The sequence below is a fragment of the Pseudophryne corroboree genome, chromosome 11, assembly GCF_028390025.1.
Source record: "Pseudophryne corroboree isolate aPseCor3 chromosome 11, aPseCor3.hap2, whole genome shotgun sequence".
Classification (NCBI taxonomy): Eukaryota; Metazoa; Chordata; class Amphibia; order Anura; family Myobatrachidae; genus Pseudophryne; species Pseudophryne corroboree.
The window spans coordinates 80,367,679-80,383,874 of NC_086454.1; the positions used below are offsets into that span (position 1 = coordinate 80,367,679).

The 16,196-nt window shown below is 47.9% G+C and overlaps 1 protein-coding gene across 5 annotated transcripts in view; it reads left to right on the plus strand.

The window, feature by feature from the left end:
- The first annotated feature begins 360 nt into the window (after nt 1–360).
- The window catches only part of RCN1 (reticulocalbin 1), a 129,356-nt gene continuing 113,520 nt past the window's right edge, over nt 361–16,196 (plus strand). Inside the window, exons 1-3 of one of the 5 annotated variants that reach the window (XM_063944461.1) lie at nt 361–628; nt 3,085–3,333; nt 10,867–11,060. In XM_063944461.1, coding sequence (XP_063800531.1) covers nt 3,113–3,333; nt 10,867–11,060 — 415 coding nt within the window. In that variant the 5' untranslated portion in view covers nt 361–628; nt 3,085–3,112. Of the gene's footprint in view, nt 629–692; nt 711–730; nt 833–3,084; nt 3,334–10,866; nt 11,061–16,196 lie in introns of those variants that run through there. The other 4 variants (XM_063944462.1, XM_063944463.1, XM_063944459.1 and 1 more) reach the window with 4 other exon arrangements.

Genomic DNA, 16,196 nt, shown 5'->3' on the forward strand with positions numbered 1-16,196 from the left:
TGACTGTCAACCTAAGCGAGGTCGACCTAAAGACCGGATACCCCTAATGTGAACTGAGGGCACTACTGTGTGGTCAGCACACGTGGTACTGGGAGTATGTACACATTGCACTTTATTATAAAACTGGCAGTAGATCATACTGATAATTTTATTGGTAGGGGGCCCTAAAGTTGGTTGCCCAGGGGCCCCACAAGCCTTACTCCAACCCTGCCTGTATAAATTCTGTGAAATTACTCCAGCCCTGGCTGTGTACTGTGCAATCATGTATACTGTGTACCAGCTAGTCTCTTCATTATGAGGTCTCTCCAGTCCTGGGATATTTATTATAAACAGCATGGCACGCAGTGATGGGACAGTGCTGTACAGGCTGGCAGGGGGAAGCAGTGTGCTCTGTGCTGCAGCCTGCAATAGATAGTAGTAGTAGTAACTTGGTAACCCGGGGCTGCTGCAGCATGCAACGTGGCGCACTGGTCCCTCCCAGTCATTGACTCCATTCTGGCCAATCACAATCTGTGTAACATGGAAGGTTGCGGGACGTGTTGTCACACCGGACTGGCTGGGAGCGGGGTCTCATCCCTGTTCGGATCAAGTAGGTGCAGGTCTCCCAGCTCAGAGTACTAAGGTGGATGTAAGTTTATTTGCTGGAGGGCGTGTGGCCGGGAAATTGTGGTGGCAGATCAGCAGATTGGAGACTGTGTAGTTTCCTGAGAGTGCGTGGCTGTGACTGCTGCTGTCCTGAGAGAGGATGCAGGGGTCTGAGTGTCCTTACATACCGGCTGCTGAGTGAGGCTGTGTGCATGCAGCTTCATCCTAACAGGGTCCTAGTGAGAGTGTATGCTTACACAGGCCTGGGGGTCTGCACCTGAGGGGGACTGGGGTGTGGTGGGGTCTGCATCTGAGGGGTGTTGGTGGGAGGTCTGCACCTTGAGGGTGTTGGTGTGGGGTCTGCACCTGAGGGTGTTGGTGTGGGGTCTGCACCTGAGGGTGTTGGTGTGGGGTCTGCACCTGAGGGTGTTGGTGTGGGGTCTGCACCTGAGGGTGTTGGTGGGGGGTCTGCACCTGAGGGTGTTGGTGGGAGGTCTTCACCTTAGGGGTGTTGGTGGGGGGGTCTGCATCTGATGTTGTCTGGGTAGGGTCTGCACCTGAGAGTGTTGGTGGGTGATCTGCACATGAGGGTATCTGGGAAAGATGGCGGACACACCTGAATGTGCCTGGAGGGGAAAGGGGTGTCTGGGGAAGGTTGCTTGCACCTAAGGGTGCACCTGAGGGGTGTGTGGTGGTCTGGTTGTTACAAACTGACCGAGTCTGGAGAGTTTGTTCCCAACTGGGACTGGATTGATGCTGAAGCTGTTCGCTGAGTGATTGCTGACACTGGTGCCTGGGTGGGACTGGGTGGATGCTGGTGCTGGTCCCTGGGTGGATGCTGACGCTGGTCCTTGGCCAGGACTGGGTAAATGCTGGCGCTGGTCCTTGGCCAGGACTGGGTGCACGCTGACGCTGGTCCCTGCGTGGGACTGGGTGCACGCTGAGGCTGGTCCCTGCGTGGGCCTGGGTGCCCGCTGAGGCTGGTCCCTGCGTGGGCCTGGGTGCCCGCTGAGGCTGGTCCCTGCGTGGGCCTGGGTGCCCGCTGAGGCTGGTCCCTGCGTGGGCCTGGGTGCCCGCTGAGGCTGGTCCCTGCGTGGGCCTGGGTGCCCGCTGAGGCTGGTCCCTGCCTGGGTGCCCGCTGAGGCTGGTCCCCGGCTGAGACTGGGTGCCCGCTGAGGCTGGTCCCCGGCTGAGACTGGGTGCCCGCTGAGGCTGGTCCCCGGCTGAGACTGGGTGCCCGCTGAGGCTGGTCCCCGGCTGAGACTGGGTTTCCGCTGAGGCTGGTCCCCGCGTGGGACTGGGTGGATGCCGACGCTGGTCCCCGCGTGGGACTGGGTGGACGCCGACGCTGGTACCCGTGTGGGACTGGGAGGTAGCTGACGCCGGTCCCCGTGTGGGTCCAGCGTCCGCATCCTTCCAGTCCCACGTGGGGTCCAGCATCCTCCCAGCATATAATGTGAGAGCATGGTTTAACTAAAAATGAGTTCATATTGAGATGTTGGGGTGGGTGGAGACAGAGGACATCTGCATGAGGGAGTGCTGGCATGTAAATGTGGGTGTGAACTTGAGTGCATGAGTAGACAAACAGAGTAAAGCATTTGAACAGTTTGGTAGTATAAATTTGAGACTGTAAGGAAGAGGAGGCGTGTTTAGTGTATGTTTCTGATGTCACCCTAAAAGTATAGGTGGTGTAATTCAGAGTTCAAAGATAACTCTGTCTGATAACAGTCTTTATCAATATGTAGACACAGTGTTCACGGTAGTATCCTGCACCTGTCACAAGCTGTACAGTTCCTCTTTGCTACCTGCGGTGTCACTGTGCTCTGGTGCTTCTAGCACACTCTGGTCTGCAGATCAGTGTTGAGATACAGACTAGAGTGTGCTATAAGAGCAGAGAACGACACCCCAGCAGGGATAGAGGAACTGCATGGCTTGTGACAGGTGCAGGTTGCCAGAATGAACACTAGAGACACTTTGACCGGGTACACATCAGAGTGATGTGTCCGTGGCCGATCTGACACCTGACGGGACCTAGCATTGTGCACTGCGTACACACTTGCACAATGTACAATGCCATCATCGCACTCTGGGTTGGCCATACGGTAAACCCGACTGGCAGATATCACTTGCAACCCGGGGAAACGACCTATCATGCCGATATCGGTGTAGTGATAACCTACCATAAGAGTGCTGTGTATGCTGACAACCGGGAGGTATTGTGTGCATGCAAGTTAGTGGGAAGAAATGGATGTGTGAGTTTATGAAAGGAGGTATGTGTATGTGTGAGTACACGGGAGGAAGTATGTATAACAGTGAGTGCACAGGAGGAAGTATGTATTTGAGTGAGTGCACGGGAGGAAATATATATAAGCGTGAGTACACGGCAGGAAGGATGTATCAGTGTGAGTGCACGAGAGGAAGTATGTATAAGAGTGAGTGCACAAGAAGAAGTATGTATAAGTGTTAGTGCGCTCTAATGGCCGGTCTCTGCTTTTACAGTTCCTCTGCTGCTCTGAGGGGGCGGGCGATGGAGCTTCATAGATTCTTGTACTTATTGCTGCTTTGTGCTGGAGAAATATTCACTAAACCCACCTTCCGCAAAGAGAGGATCCGCCTGGACCCCGAGCTCAACAGTCAGGTCCATGAGGAGAACCAGAGTTTCCAACAAGACCATGAAGCTTTTCTGGGAAAAGATGAGGCCAAGACTTTTGACCAGCTCACGCCAGAAGAAAGCAAAGACAAGCTGGGGTGAGACTCCACAAGGTTTCTGAGGGGTGCGTGATCATATAATGGGGGTCATTCCGAGTTGTTTGCTCGCAAGCTGCTTTTAGCAGCTTTGCACACGTTAAGCCGCCGCCTACTGGGAGTGAATCTTAGCTTATCAAAATTGCGAACGAAAGATTAGCAGAATTGCGAGTAGACACTTCTTAGCAGTTTCTGAGTAGCTCCAGACTTACTCGGCATCTGCGATCAGTTCAGTCAGTTTCGTTCCTGGTTTGACGTCACAAACACACCCAGCGTTCGCCCAGACACTCCTCCGTTTCTCCAGCCACTCCCGCGTTTTTCCCAGAAACGGTAGCGTATTTTCGCACACACCCATAAAACGGCCAGTTTCCGCCCAGAAACACCCACTTCCTGTCAATCACATTACGATCACCAGCACGAAGAAAAAACCTCGTAATGCCGTGAGTAAAATACCTTACTGCATAGCAAATTTACTTGGCGCAGTCGCACTGCGGACATTGCGCATGCGCATTAGTGACTAATCGCTCTGTTGCGAGAAAAAAATAACGAGCGAACAACTCGGAATGACCCCCAATGTGTGAATGTGTGCTCAGTGGCCAGTTAACATAAGGAGCCTGTATGTAGTAGAAAAATAAATAAATTGTATGTTGTGATTTGTAAATCTGAAATAGTTTGTGCATGCTAGATAATGATCTGTGTAATAAGTAAACGTAGGTTAAGGTTAGACCCTCCTGCATGTGCAGCTAGTTCCTCATGAGTGAGGATGACGGAGGAGTGTCTCAGCTATGCTGATAACGTGGCACATAAACTTGTGAAACTGTGAGTGTTGGCAGTACATCAATGAACTCCATTCATTGGAAGAATTGAAGAAACTTAAGAGGCAGATGTACTAAGCTGTGGAGAGTGATAAATTGGAGAGAGATAAAGGTGTAGATGTATGAACAGCAGTCACTGTGTATAGTGGTATCTGCAACCATTATGTGTCGCAGATGCCGCTTCCTCGTATGTGTTATGTCGGTGGTGGGTGACATATGCCTATGATGGGATGCTATGTGCCCCATCATTATCGCCTCACTATCTCAAGATAGCGTGCCGATGTTTAGGCAACTGTAGGAACAGTTTGTGGCACTGACCTTTCTACAGCTGCAGCTATTGATTTTGACAGCTGCGGCTGACGTTGCCTATACACCGCAGCTCTGTCCCTGGCTGTAGCGGCTTGCGGACTACAGGCTGTGCACGGGAGATCTCGCGCATGCCCACTGGAGCCGGCTTGGAGAGGAGACTGTGGGGGCTGGCAGGGATCACCAGAAGGGGGTCGCGCCCCTTTGGCAGACGAGATGTTAATACATCTCGTAGGTACTGCTTCCTGCTTTGCCTCAGTAAAGAGAGGAAGCAGAAAGTGCAAGATCCATGCCGCTATAATACATCTCCTCCAAAGTACCAGCCAGTCAGCTCCTGTCATTTTTCAAGAACAGCCTGTAACATGGCAGTAAGGAGCTGATTGTTTGGTATCTTATCTCTCTCCATTTTATTACTCCCTAAGGCTAAATATATCTCCCCCTTGGGGAGATGGGGATGGTATTTGCAACACTATAGAGGATCGCTAGCCATTTATTGGGATGTGGCATGACTAGTCAATATTAAGAAGGTCGAAAGGTTCTTAATGTCGACACGGACGTTATATCAGCAATCAATGTTGAAATAGTTAAAATGTCAACACCAGAATTTCTAAATAGATATAGATAGATAGATAGATAGATAGAACCCTGCACTCTCCTTAGCAGGTTCATTCACCTTAATGCTTTAGTATATATCTGAATAAACAATTTTTGGTTTATGAATTGCACAATGCATGTAAGCTTGCGGCCCACTCCACGGGACCCCATTTCACCACAAGTCCTACGCTATCACATAAGCTTTCACATAGATTTTTCAGTTACCCCATTGTTTAATCAACAGCATTAAGGCGAATGAAGCTGCTAAGGAGAGTGCAGGGTTCTCTGTATATGTTTATTTGAGTTAGGTGCTCACAGCCCATCGCACCCCAACCTAGGGGTGGGGGAGTATGTGAGTGCACCCCTCTCCTGGGAATAGTGAGTGCAGTGGATCCCCATGTGTGTGTATATATGTGTATATATCTACTATATAAAAGTGAAAATTTGTCCTGCTGTCTGTATTTCTATACAAATCCACAGTTTACAAGCGAAGATCGTGAAATTTGACATACAGGCGTACTAAAACGCGACGGAGGCAACTAAAAAAAAATTAGAAATCTCTAGCACCCCTAGGGGGGGAGACAACAGCACAGAGCATATCGGGAGACAGCATAACTCCGGAATTGCTGGAGCAGTGTACTCAGAAATTGGTACACATATGTCTTACAATCTAGGAACAAACACTGTGGGGGGAGACACCCCTAGGGGTGAGGCAGCAGCACTGAGTATTTCAGCAGACAGCATAACTTTGAAATGCTTGCAGCAATCTACAGCAAACTTGGTACACATATGACTTACACTCTGGGAACAAACACTGTGGGGGGTCAGACAGCAGCACAGAGTATGTCAACAGACAGCACATCTGTGGAAGGGCTGGTGCAATTTATACCAAACTTGGTGCACATCTGACTTACACTATGGGAACAAACACTGTGGGGGTCAGACACCCCTAGCGACCCTAGGGGGGTGTACAGCAGCACAGAGTATTTCAGGAGACAGCATAACTGTGAAAGGCCTGGAGCAATTTATACCAAACTTGGTACACATCTGGCTTACAATCTGGGAACAAAGTCTGTGGGGGTTAGACACCCCTAGCGACCCTAGGGGGTGTACAGCAGCACAGAGTATTTCAGGAGACAGCATAACTACCGAATGCCTGGACCAATTTACAACAAACTTGGTACACATATGACTTAAGGTCCATACACACTTAACGATATAATGAGCGACGTCGCTCATTTTCCCCCTCCTTGAGCGACGTCGCTCATTATATCGTTAAGTGTGTATGCCGCCAGCGACGACCGATGCGCGGCCCCGCGGGTCGGCAACGATCGTCGCTGTCGGTAGGGCATGCATGAAGGATGTGGACTGTCGTCCACGACCTTCATGCAGGGCTGGCGGGGGCGTGACGTCACTGAGCGATATGAGCGGTCATATCGCTCAGTGCGTACAGGCGGCCGCCGACCGGCCGGCCCGGGAGGTGGAGACGTTAGACGATGTCGCTCACAGAGCGACATCGTCTAATGTGTATGGGCCTTTACACTGGGAACAAGCACTGTGGGGGTTAGACACCCCTAGCACCCGTAGAGGAGGGACAGCAGAACAGAGTATGTCAGCAGACAGCATAACTGTGGAATGGCTGGAGCAATTTACACCAAATTTGGTAAACATCTGACTTACAATATGGGAACAAACTATGTGGGGGTTAGACACCCCTAGCACCCCTAGGGGTGACCCAGCAGCACTGAGTATTTCAGCACACAGCATAACTGGAATGTCTGCAGCAATTTACAACAAACTTGGTACACATATGACTTACACTCTGGGAACAAACTCTGTGGGGGTTAGACACCCTTAGCGGTGGGACAGCAGCACAGAGTATTTCAGGAGGCAGCATAACTCCCGAATGCCTGGACCTATTTACAACAAACTTGGTACACACATGACTTACAGGCTGGGAACAAACACTGTGGGGGTAAGACACCCCTAGCCCCTCTAGGGGTGAGGCAGCAGCACAGAGTTTTTCAGCAGACAGCATAATTCTGAAATGCCTGGAGCAATTTACACCAAACTTGCTACACAATTGACTTACACTCTGGGAATAAACACTGTGGAGGTAACACACCACTAGCACCCCTAGGGGAGGACAGCAGCACAGACTATATCAGGACATGCATGATATGTCAGTGATGACAGGGCTGCATGTGACAGGGCCAGTGACATGATGTGAGGAGGGGAATGCAGGTAGCACAAACCCACACACAGAGTTATATAGTGGAAGTAGCAAGGTCCCCCAGCAGCACAGAGTATATCAGGAGATACATAATGTGCTGCGCTATATAATAAACTGAAAAAATGGATAATTTCACAGGGGCACTGACATGATGTGAGGAGGCAGCAGGAAGCCAGAGACTGAGAGTTGTATAATGGGAAGAGCAGGGTTTTTGCCTGAACCTAACCTTAAAAACCACGTCGACCTAACTCCCATGTCGACATTCAGAACACAGCAATATTCTGGTGCAACTTCTTCGACTAGATACCATTCATTGTCCTAGAAGTTGTCTGTCTGATATATACACAGCAGCATAAAACCTTTTGTATCCATTTTATTTTATGTATTCTCTCCCTTGAGTTTTTTTTATTTTTTTTTATGTAATTACATTGCTTTTAACATAAACCAATGAAAAGCTCATAGGTTTTATTTGTACACACAAAGATTTGTATGTGTCTTCTGAAATTATATTTGTTCTCCATCAATATGTCTTTACTCATGAAAATACTACTATTTAGAATGATCTGACCTACAGCCTAAGAGCACCACACCAAAGCACTCCCTCCGAAATATTACAAAATATGCAGGACACGGTTGTATTGATATAAAATTCTGGTGCAGGGATTCTTTTTTAAATTCGGAAAATGTAGGTATTGTTCCCACTAGGATGCGGGCAGGGTGTAGAGGTGCGAGGACAGTATTGCCTTCAACGCACACGCGTTTGAAAAGGGGATGCATCTCCGACAGCATCACTATTTGGGGCGGCGCGGCCCTGTCAGCGTCACTGTGCCCGGGGAATACATACTTTTTACCAGCGGTTGTCGTAATCCCGACAGCGGTATGCCAGCAGCGGGGTGAGCGCTAGAAAGCCCCTTGCGGGGGTTATGACTGCCGGGGTCCGGATAGGCAGTCTCGTGATTGCCTCCCGTGCCCAGCTGTCGGCGCTACATCTTGGGGGCATGTCCAGCAATTACAGAGGTGCTGGGCATATATTCATGCGGTGTCAGCATGGCATCAGGCAGGCTGTTTTAGCAGGATGCCGCTAAAAGGGCAGGGCGCATTTTGACATTTAGTAATCGGGCAGGGTGCAGCGCTCTGCTAAAACAGCGTAGTGTGAAGACTGCGTAGGAGTATATTTAATAAAGGTACATTTTTATTGTTTTGTTTTTGTATTTTTAAGTAGTATCCATTTTCAAGTAGATGAAAACTGATTAAATGTTAGTAAATGTGTGTTTTAGCTCCTGAAAAACAATATCGATATAGACCGCTTTTTTATCATTTTAATATCAATAAACATCTTGTTCAAAACAAATATAAAATAAAATATTTTTGGTTTTCTCGATCCATTATAGAAGAACTTGCCGTCTAAGTAGACTTAGGGAAGCTTAAACTAACAGTGGACAAGGCAATACAATTAAGTTAAATCTGAAATCGCACTATGGGCTGCGGAGGCACTCTGTGCACGTGTGTGCGTAAAAAGGGGACGGGACGCGGCCCTGCCGTCATCACGGTTGGGGGCGGGCCTGTCCTTCCACATCACTGATTGTGGTGTGCCCTAGCTGTCTCCATCAGGGATGGAGGCGTGTTGGGCTTCCCCCAAGTACTTCCTTTCCTATGAATAGATGCCGCGCGCATCACGTGGCGGTGGCATGGCAGGCTGTTTTATCAGGGCGCCGCTAAAGTGGCAGGGCGCATTTTGCCCTTTTAAAAATTGGGCCTACTAAAACAGCCTAGCGTGAACACTATTAAATTTACTAAGCATTTTTTAAAGCCGCAGCATCATTGGCAGTTTTGGCTGCTGTATTTTAAGGGTCAATAATGATAAAAAATTCAAAACACACCATTTAATATAATGACCCCTTTTAATTCAGCGCCTGACTCCACCCAAAGTGTGGCGGCTTTGAAAAGCATAACCTAGTAAATGTAGCCATATATGTTCAACAATGGTGTATTTTAGGGGATAACTATTCTATAAGGTTTATGGAGCGCAAGTCCAGGTGCATTTCTTACATTGATGAGGTCCTGTTGATAATAGAAATTTTGGCACACCAGCAGACTTTTTAGCTCTCTGTAAATGTTTGGGATCCGGTCTGAAGATCGACACTGTCTAGGACAACAGGGTCGGAAGGTCGACCGGGTTTCTAGGTCGACATGTGCTAGGTCAAAAGGTCGACATGAGTTTTTCACTCTTTGTTTTTGAACTTTTTCATACTTAACAATCCACGTGGACTACGATTGGAACGGTAATCTGCGAAGCGAGCCATGCGAGGGGACACGGTGCACTACTTGGGGTTCCCGGTCACTCTACGAAGACAACGACACAAAAAAAACCTCATGTCGACCTTTTGACCTGTCGACCTAGCACATGTTGACCTAGAAACCCTGTCGACCTTCCAACCCTGTCAACCTAGTGAATGTCGACCTATAGTTGTCGACCTAAACATTGTCGACCTAATGATCCACACCCAAATGTTTACAAAAGAGTTGCTAAGCATTGGTATAGAGATGCCGGCTGTCAAAATACCGACAGCAGCATCCTGAAGATTAACCCTAACCCACCTTTCCCGCAGCCTAACCCTAACCCTCTCCATCCCCCCCATCCCCCCCACTAACCCTGCAGCCTAACGCTAACCCTCCCTGGTGGTGCCTAACTAACCCTTACCTATCCTCCCCACAACCTAAACCTAACCCTACCTCTCCCGCAGCCTAACCCTAATCCTTCAATACTTGCAGCCTAACCCTCTTCCCAAACCCCCCCCCCCCCCCCCCCCCCCCACCTCCCGCAATCATTTGAGATCCCAGCGTTCGGAATAGTGATGAATGTGGGGATCCTGGCGCAAGGCATTCCGAGTGGTCTCGGGATTATGGCGTTGGTATTTTGACTGCCAGGATCCCAACCGGATCCCGTTGCTAATAGTAAAGGGGCTACCAGTAAAGAGTTGTACCATACTCTGCTAGAAAGACTTTTAAGCCAACTAGATTTATGATTGAGAGAGGAATGATTTGCGTTTCCAGTTTTACTATATTCGTATAATTTTGGTGTTATGTAGTGGATTAAGCTAGATTTATTTACTGTAGCCATTTGGTTAATCCTTTGACTTGGTTGGGTTGTGTCTGATACTAAGGGTCGGATGTAATACCGTCCTCGTTAGCTGGAGGTGCTGGTTGCTGGCTTTCATTGCCGCTTTAAAAAAAAGGTCCCAACTAAGACGGCAATCCACACCTCCAGCCATCTCGGACAGCATTGCATCCGGCCCTTGAAGTTGATATTTAAGGAAATCAAATGGTACATTTTCTGTGTTACTTATATTTGTTGCAGAAATGCACAGGAAAAAAAATGTAAACAATATATTAAAGTTTCAAGAGGGTAGATGCAATCTAAAGACGGACGACTGTCTTATTTTCATTTTTGCAGTGTGCTGTCTGTATGACCGCTGCATTGCCTTTAATGGACATCTTCTAAGACTCAGAGTGAATTCTATGACACAAAACCATGCATGCCCATAAAACAAATATTCATATAAATACTGTTCTTTTTTTTATTCACAGAAAAATAGTCAATAGAATAGACAGTGACCATGATGGATTTATTAATACAGAGGAGTTGACCGCGTGGATTAAACGGGTCCAGAAGAGATACGTGTATGAAAATGTGGCGAGGGTTTGGAAGGACTATGATGTCAATAAAGATAACCAGATTTCGTGGGAAGAGTATAAGCAAGCCACGTATGGATACTACTTAGGTAAAACAGCCTTTTTTGTTTGTATAGTAGGTGTTCAGTCGCCCTTCAGAGTTTTTTTTCTGTGTTTTTCACGTGTGGAAATAAACACAACTTTCTGTAAAGGATATCTGGCTTAAGTGACTGGTAAGTTCTGGGGTATGTTACTATGGGAGAGATGTACTAAGCAGTGAAAAGAATGGAGAAGTGAGCCAGTGGATAGGTTGCCCATAGCAACCAATCAGCATTGACTCCTCCACTGGATCACTTCTCCACTCTTTTCACTTCTTAGTACATATCCACCAAAATTGTGTACGTTTACGAAGGGCTTGTCCAGATAGTCCGTTTCAGAGAATGTTGTTGTGCTAGGAACAGAGCCGACACGATGCAGTAAGCAGGGTGGCCTTCCCCGCTATGTCGGAATCCTACTGTCCACTGTTAACTGCACTGTCACTTCTGTCATTCATGGATGCCTCCTCCGATCTGTGCTCACTGGCCACCAGGCTCCTCTCCTACACTAATTTATTAATGAATCTTATGCTTGGTGGACACTGGCCGATATATCAGCCATTCAATTGAGCAGCCGATATATTGTGGGTGCGTCGATAAGTGTGTAGCCCCAGTATGTGTGTGAATGACATCGTTTACAGCATGCTCTGAGTACGGGCATTCCGCAGATTGTGACTGACATCACAACATGTACCCGCCCAGTTGTGACCTTGGGCACAACACATTGGGCCGGCGATCAGTACGTTTGTTTGCACTTTCCGATCATATCCGGCTGATCCGTGACCTTATTTTGTACTCTGGGTTAGCTTTCTTATATATCATAAAGTTATATTTTAATCACTATTCACTATTCATAAAGTTCATATTTTAATCACTATTTATTGATTCCTATATGTCAACTACGCAGAGAAAGAGTGCAAACATTATATAATTTACAATCATAGGGACCAATTCAATTGTTTTAGGCGTCTAAATATCCCGTCTAAACAGGACTTTTTAGACGCCCAAACAATTGTCACAATTCAGTTGTGTTTGGGCACCCATGCAGATGACGCATGTCACGCCCAAACATACCTGGTTTATCCACTTACAACAGCTAAACCCATCTAAACTCCCTGCTTTGGTCATCCAAACTCCTGTTTAGACGCCCAAAGTGCCGAGTTTCAACACATATTTTTTTCCTCGCACCTCAGGAGGCTGCGAGAAAAAATGTGAGCTCCGCGGCCGCAGGGCCCAGAGCAGCAGAACAATTGAATTGCTGCCCTCTAGTGGCGGCCCCAGAATGAATTATGACCAAAATAAGTTGCATTATGATTGTAAATGATGTAATGTTTGCGCTCTTTTTCTGCGTAGTTGACATATAGGAATCAATGAATAGTGATTAGCATATATAGGTCGGGTATCTGCTATCCGGATACCCGAAAACGTATATATTCCGAAAACCAGAATATTTCGGCCCTTTAATGACGTCCTGACACGGCCAGCGTCATTACGTCACTGTCGTCCGCGCCCAATCACCGACAGATGGGGGAGTGGCTTTGCAGCCATTCCCTCAACATCACAACTGGCCGGACCTGCTGCGGACACGTAGCAGACATGCTGGACCACACACACACACACACATACTGATGCGCCGGACCCCTGCCGATGCGCCGGACCCACCGTGGACCCCCAGGATCCATCCGAATAACAGGTATTCTGTTATCCGGAAAAATCCTATATCCAGAATGCTCCTGGTCCTGAGCATTCCGGAAAAGGGATACTCAACCTGTAGTAAGTATTATAAAAGAAAAAACATTTGAAGGAAAAAAAATATATAGTTATCCTAATGGTGTGTGATTTAAACTACCCCCAGTATTTAATTTTATATTTTTAATCTTCCCTTTATGTGGGGTTTGGGTAAGACTTTTATGGCTTCCCTCTCCCCAAGTATTCTGTGTTGCTCTTTGTGGGGAGAGTCAAACTATTCATTCCCCAGAATGAAGCTTTGACCAACCCTGGGGTGAAAGGGCGTGACCCTAAGGGTGGGTACACACTACAACGATATCTGGCAGATTTCCGTTACTGGGGCAAATCAGAATGACAAATATAGCATATTGTTAAGTGTGTATGCCTGATTTGTGCATTCCCATGGGCGCAGGCGTCCTCTTCTGATGCAGGGTCAACCAGAAGATATAGCTAACTATGCCAAGCTGACAAATGCAGCATGGCATGTTAGACCTCTCCTTCGTCCCCTGCATCTTGCGAGTGTAGCTAGCCTTAGTCTTGTGGCCGAGGAAAGCCTTTCTGTCTGTCTAGTCCACCCTTTCTCTCACCCGTGCACATTTCAGAATATGAAACATTGGGCCTAATTCAGAGTTGATCGCAGCAGCAAATTTATTAGCAGTCGGGCAAAACCATGTGCACTGCGGGGAGGGGGGGGGGGGGGGCAGATATAACGTGCAGAGAGAATTAGATTTGGGTGGGGTGTGTTCAAACTGAAATCTTAATTGCAGTGTAAAAATAAAGCAGCCAGTATTTACCCTGCACAGAAACCAAATAACCCACCCAAATCTAACTCTCTTTGCACATGTTACATCTGCCCCACCTGCAGTGCACATGGTTTTGCCCAACTGCTAACAAATTTGCTGCTGCGATCAACTCTGAATTACCCCCATTATAAGGAGACATGTTAAGAGGTCCTATTTGTAGGAAGGTGCAAATTTATAGTTCGCAGGGGGGTGCGGAACACCCTAGCACCAGCCCTGGCTAGAAAACCACTCTGATAAAATTACAGGAAGTGTTCCCTATTTCTGTATCAGTCAGGTGGCCACACGCAATCTGCATATCTGTGTAAAATAAAAACGCTACCATTGTCCAGCATTTTGCTTTCTTTGACCCTCTGATAATCCCACAGCCCATATAAACTGCATTTGGATGCGCCCCAGTGTTGTATGCTTGCAGGTTTTCTTGCATCACATTTCATCAGCATGGATGGTGTATTGGTTAGCATTACTCCCTCACAGCACTGAGATCTTGCGTTTAGTTCCCACCACGGCTCTGTATGGAGTTTGTATATTATCCCTTTGCTTGCGTGGGTTTCCTCTGGGTATATTTGTGTGTGACATAGAACATATACTGTAACCTCCAATAGGGCAGGGATTGATGTGAATGACTGAATATCCTCCATAAAGCCCCCACACTATATGTGTGCTCTGGAAATAATGCATTCAGAAAATCTGATCATATGAATGAGCCTTCATAGAGAAAATTATTTGCTTGCAGAAGTCTGTGAATTATGCAGTACAGATGGAGCCCTCCTCATCTATCCCTTTAATAGGATAATCTGAGCCAGGGCAGTCGGACTTAATCCCCTGCTGTAATGACTTAATCCTCTACTGTATTCTCTGCATTGTATTGCAACTGAGGACAATAGATGAAATTCTTGGTGCACCTAGGTGCAGCAGAGAAGCCTAGATGAGCGAGGCTCTATCTGTATGATGCTATTTTTCTCAATGTGCTCTGTATATTATATAGAAGAGCTATCCACCTGGATACCTGTTTAGCAGCAAATAATTTCTCTGACGTCCTAAGTGGATACTGGGACTCCGTAAGGACCATGGGGAATAGCGGCTCCGCAGGAGACTGGGCACAACTAAAGAAAGCTTTAGGACTACCTGGTGTGCACTGGCTCCTCCCACTATGACCCTCCTCCAGACCTCAGTTAGAATCTTGTGCCCGGCTGAGCTGGATGCACACTAGGGGCTCTCCTGAGCTCCTAGAAAAGAAAGTATATTTTGGGTTTTTTATTTTACAGTGAGATCTGCTGGCAACAGACTCACTGCTACGAGGGACTAAGGGGAGAAGAAGCGAACCTACCTGCTTGCAGCTAGTTTGGGCTTCTTAGGCTACTGGACACCATTAGCTCCAGAGGGATCGAACACAGGGCCCGACCTCGATCGTCCGGTCCCGGAGCCACGCCGCCGTCCCCCTTACAGAGCCAGAAGCATGAAGTTGGACCTGAAAATCGGCGGCAGAAGACTTCGGTCTTCAACAAGGTAGCGCACAGCACTGCAGCTGCCCGCCATTGCTCCTCATGCACACCTCACACTCCGGTCACTGATGGGTGCAGGGCGCCCTGAGCAGCAATATTAACACCTTGGCTGGCAAAATAATCACAATATATAGTCCTAGAGGCTATATATGTGAAAAATACCCCTGCCAGGATCCATAAAAAAGCGGGAGAAAGTCCGCCGAAAAAGGGACGGGGCTATCTCCCTCAGCACACTGGCGCCATTTTTCCCTCGCAGCTCCGCTGGAAGGATCGCTCCCAGGCTCTCCACTGCAGTTTCAAGGCTACAAAGGGTAAAAAAGAGAGGGGGGGGCACTAAATTTAGGCGCAGCAGTATATATATAAGCAGCTATAAGGGAAAATCACTCGGTTATAGTGTTCACCCCTGTGTTATATAGCGCTCTGGTGTGTGCTGGCATACTCTCTCTCTGTCACCCCAAAGGGCTTTGTGGGGTCCTGTCCTCTGTCAGAGCATTCCCTGTGTGTGTGCGGTGTGTCGGTACGGCTGTGTCGACATGTTTGAGGAGGAGGCTTATGTGGAGGCGGAGCAGATGCCGATAAATGTGATGTCACCCCCTGCGGGGTCGACACCTGAGTGGATGGTTATGTGGAAGGAATTACGCGACAGTGTCGACTCCTTATATAAAAGGTTTGACGACATACCAAATATGGGACAGCCGGCTTCTCAGCCTGTGCCTGCCCAGGCGTCTCAAAAGCCATCAGGGGCTCTAAAACGCCCGCTACCTCAGATGGCAGACACAGATGTCGACACGGATACTGACTCCAGTGTCGACGACGATGAGACTAATGTAACTTCCAATAGGGCCACACGTTACATGATTGAGGCAATGAAAGATGTGTTGCACATTTCTGATGTTACCCCAGGAACCACAAAAAAGGGTATTATGTTTGGAGAGAGAAAACTACCAGTAGTTTTTCCTCCATCTGAGGAATTAAATGAAGTGTGTGAAGAAGCGTGGGCTTCCCCCGATAAGAAACTGGTAATTTCTAAAAGGTTACTAATGACGTACCCTTTCCCGCCAGAGGATAGGTCACGTTGGGAAACATCCCCTAGGGTGGATAAAGCGCTCACACGCTTG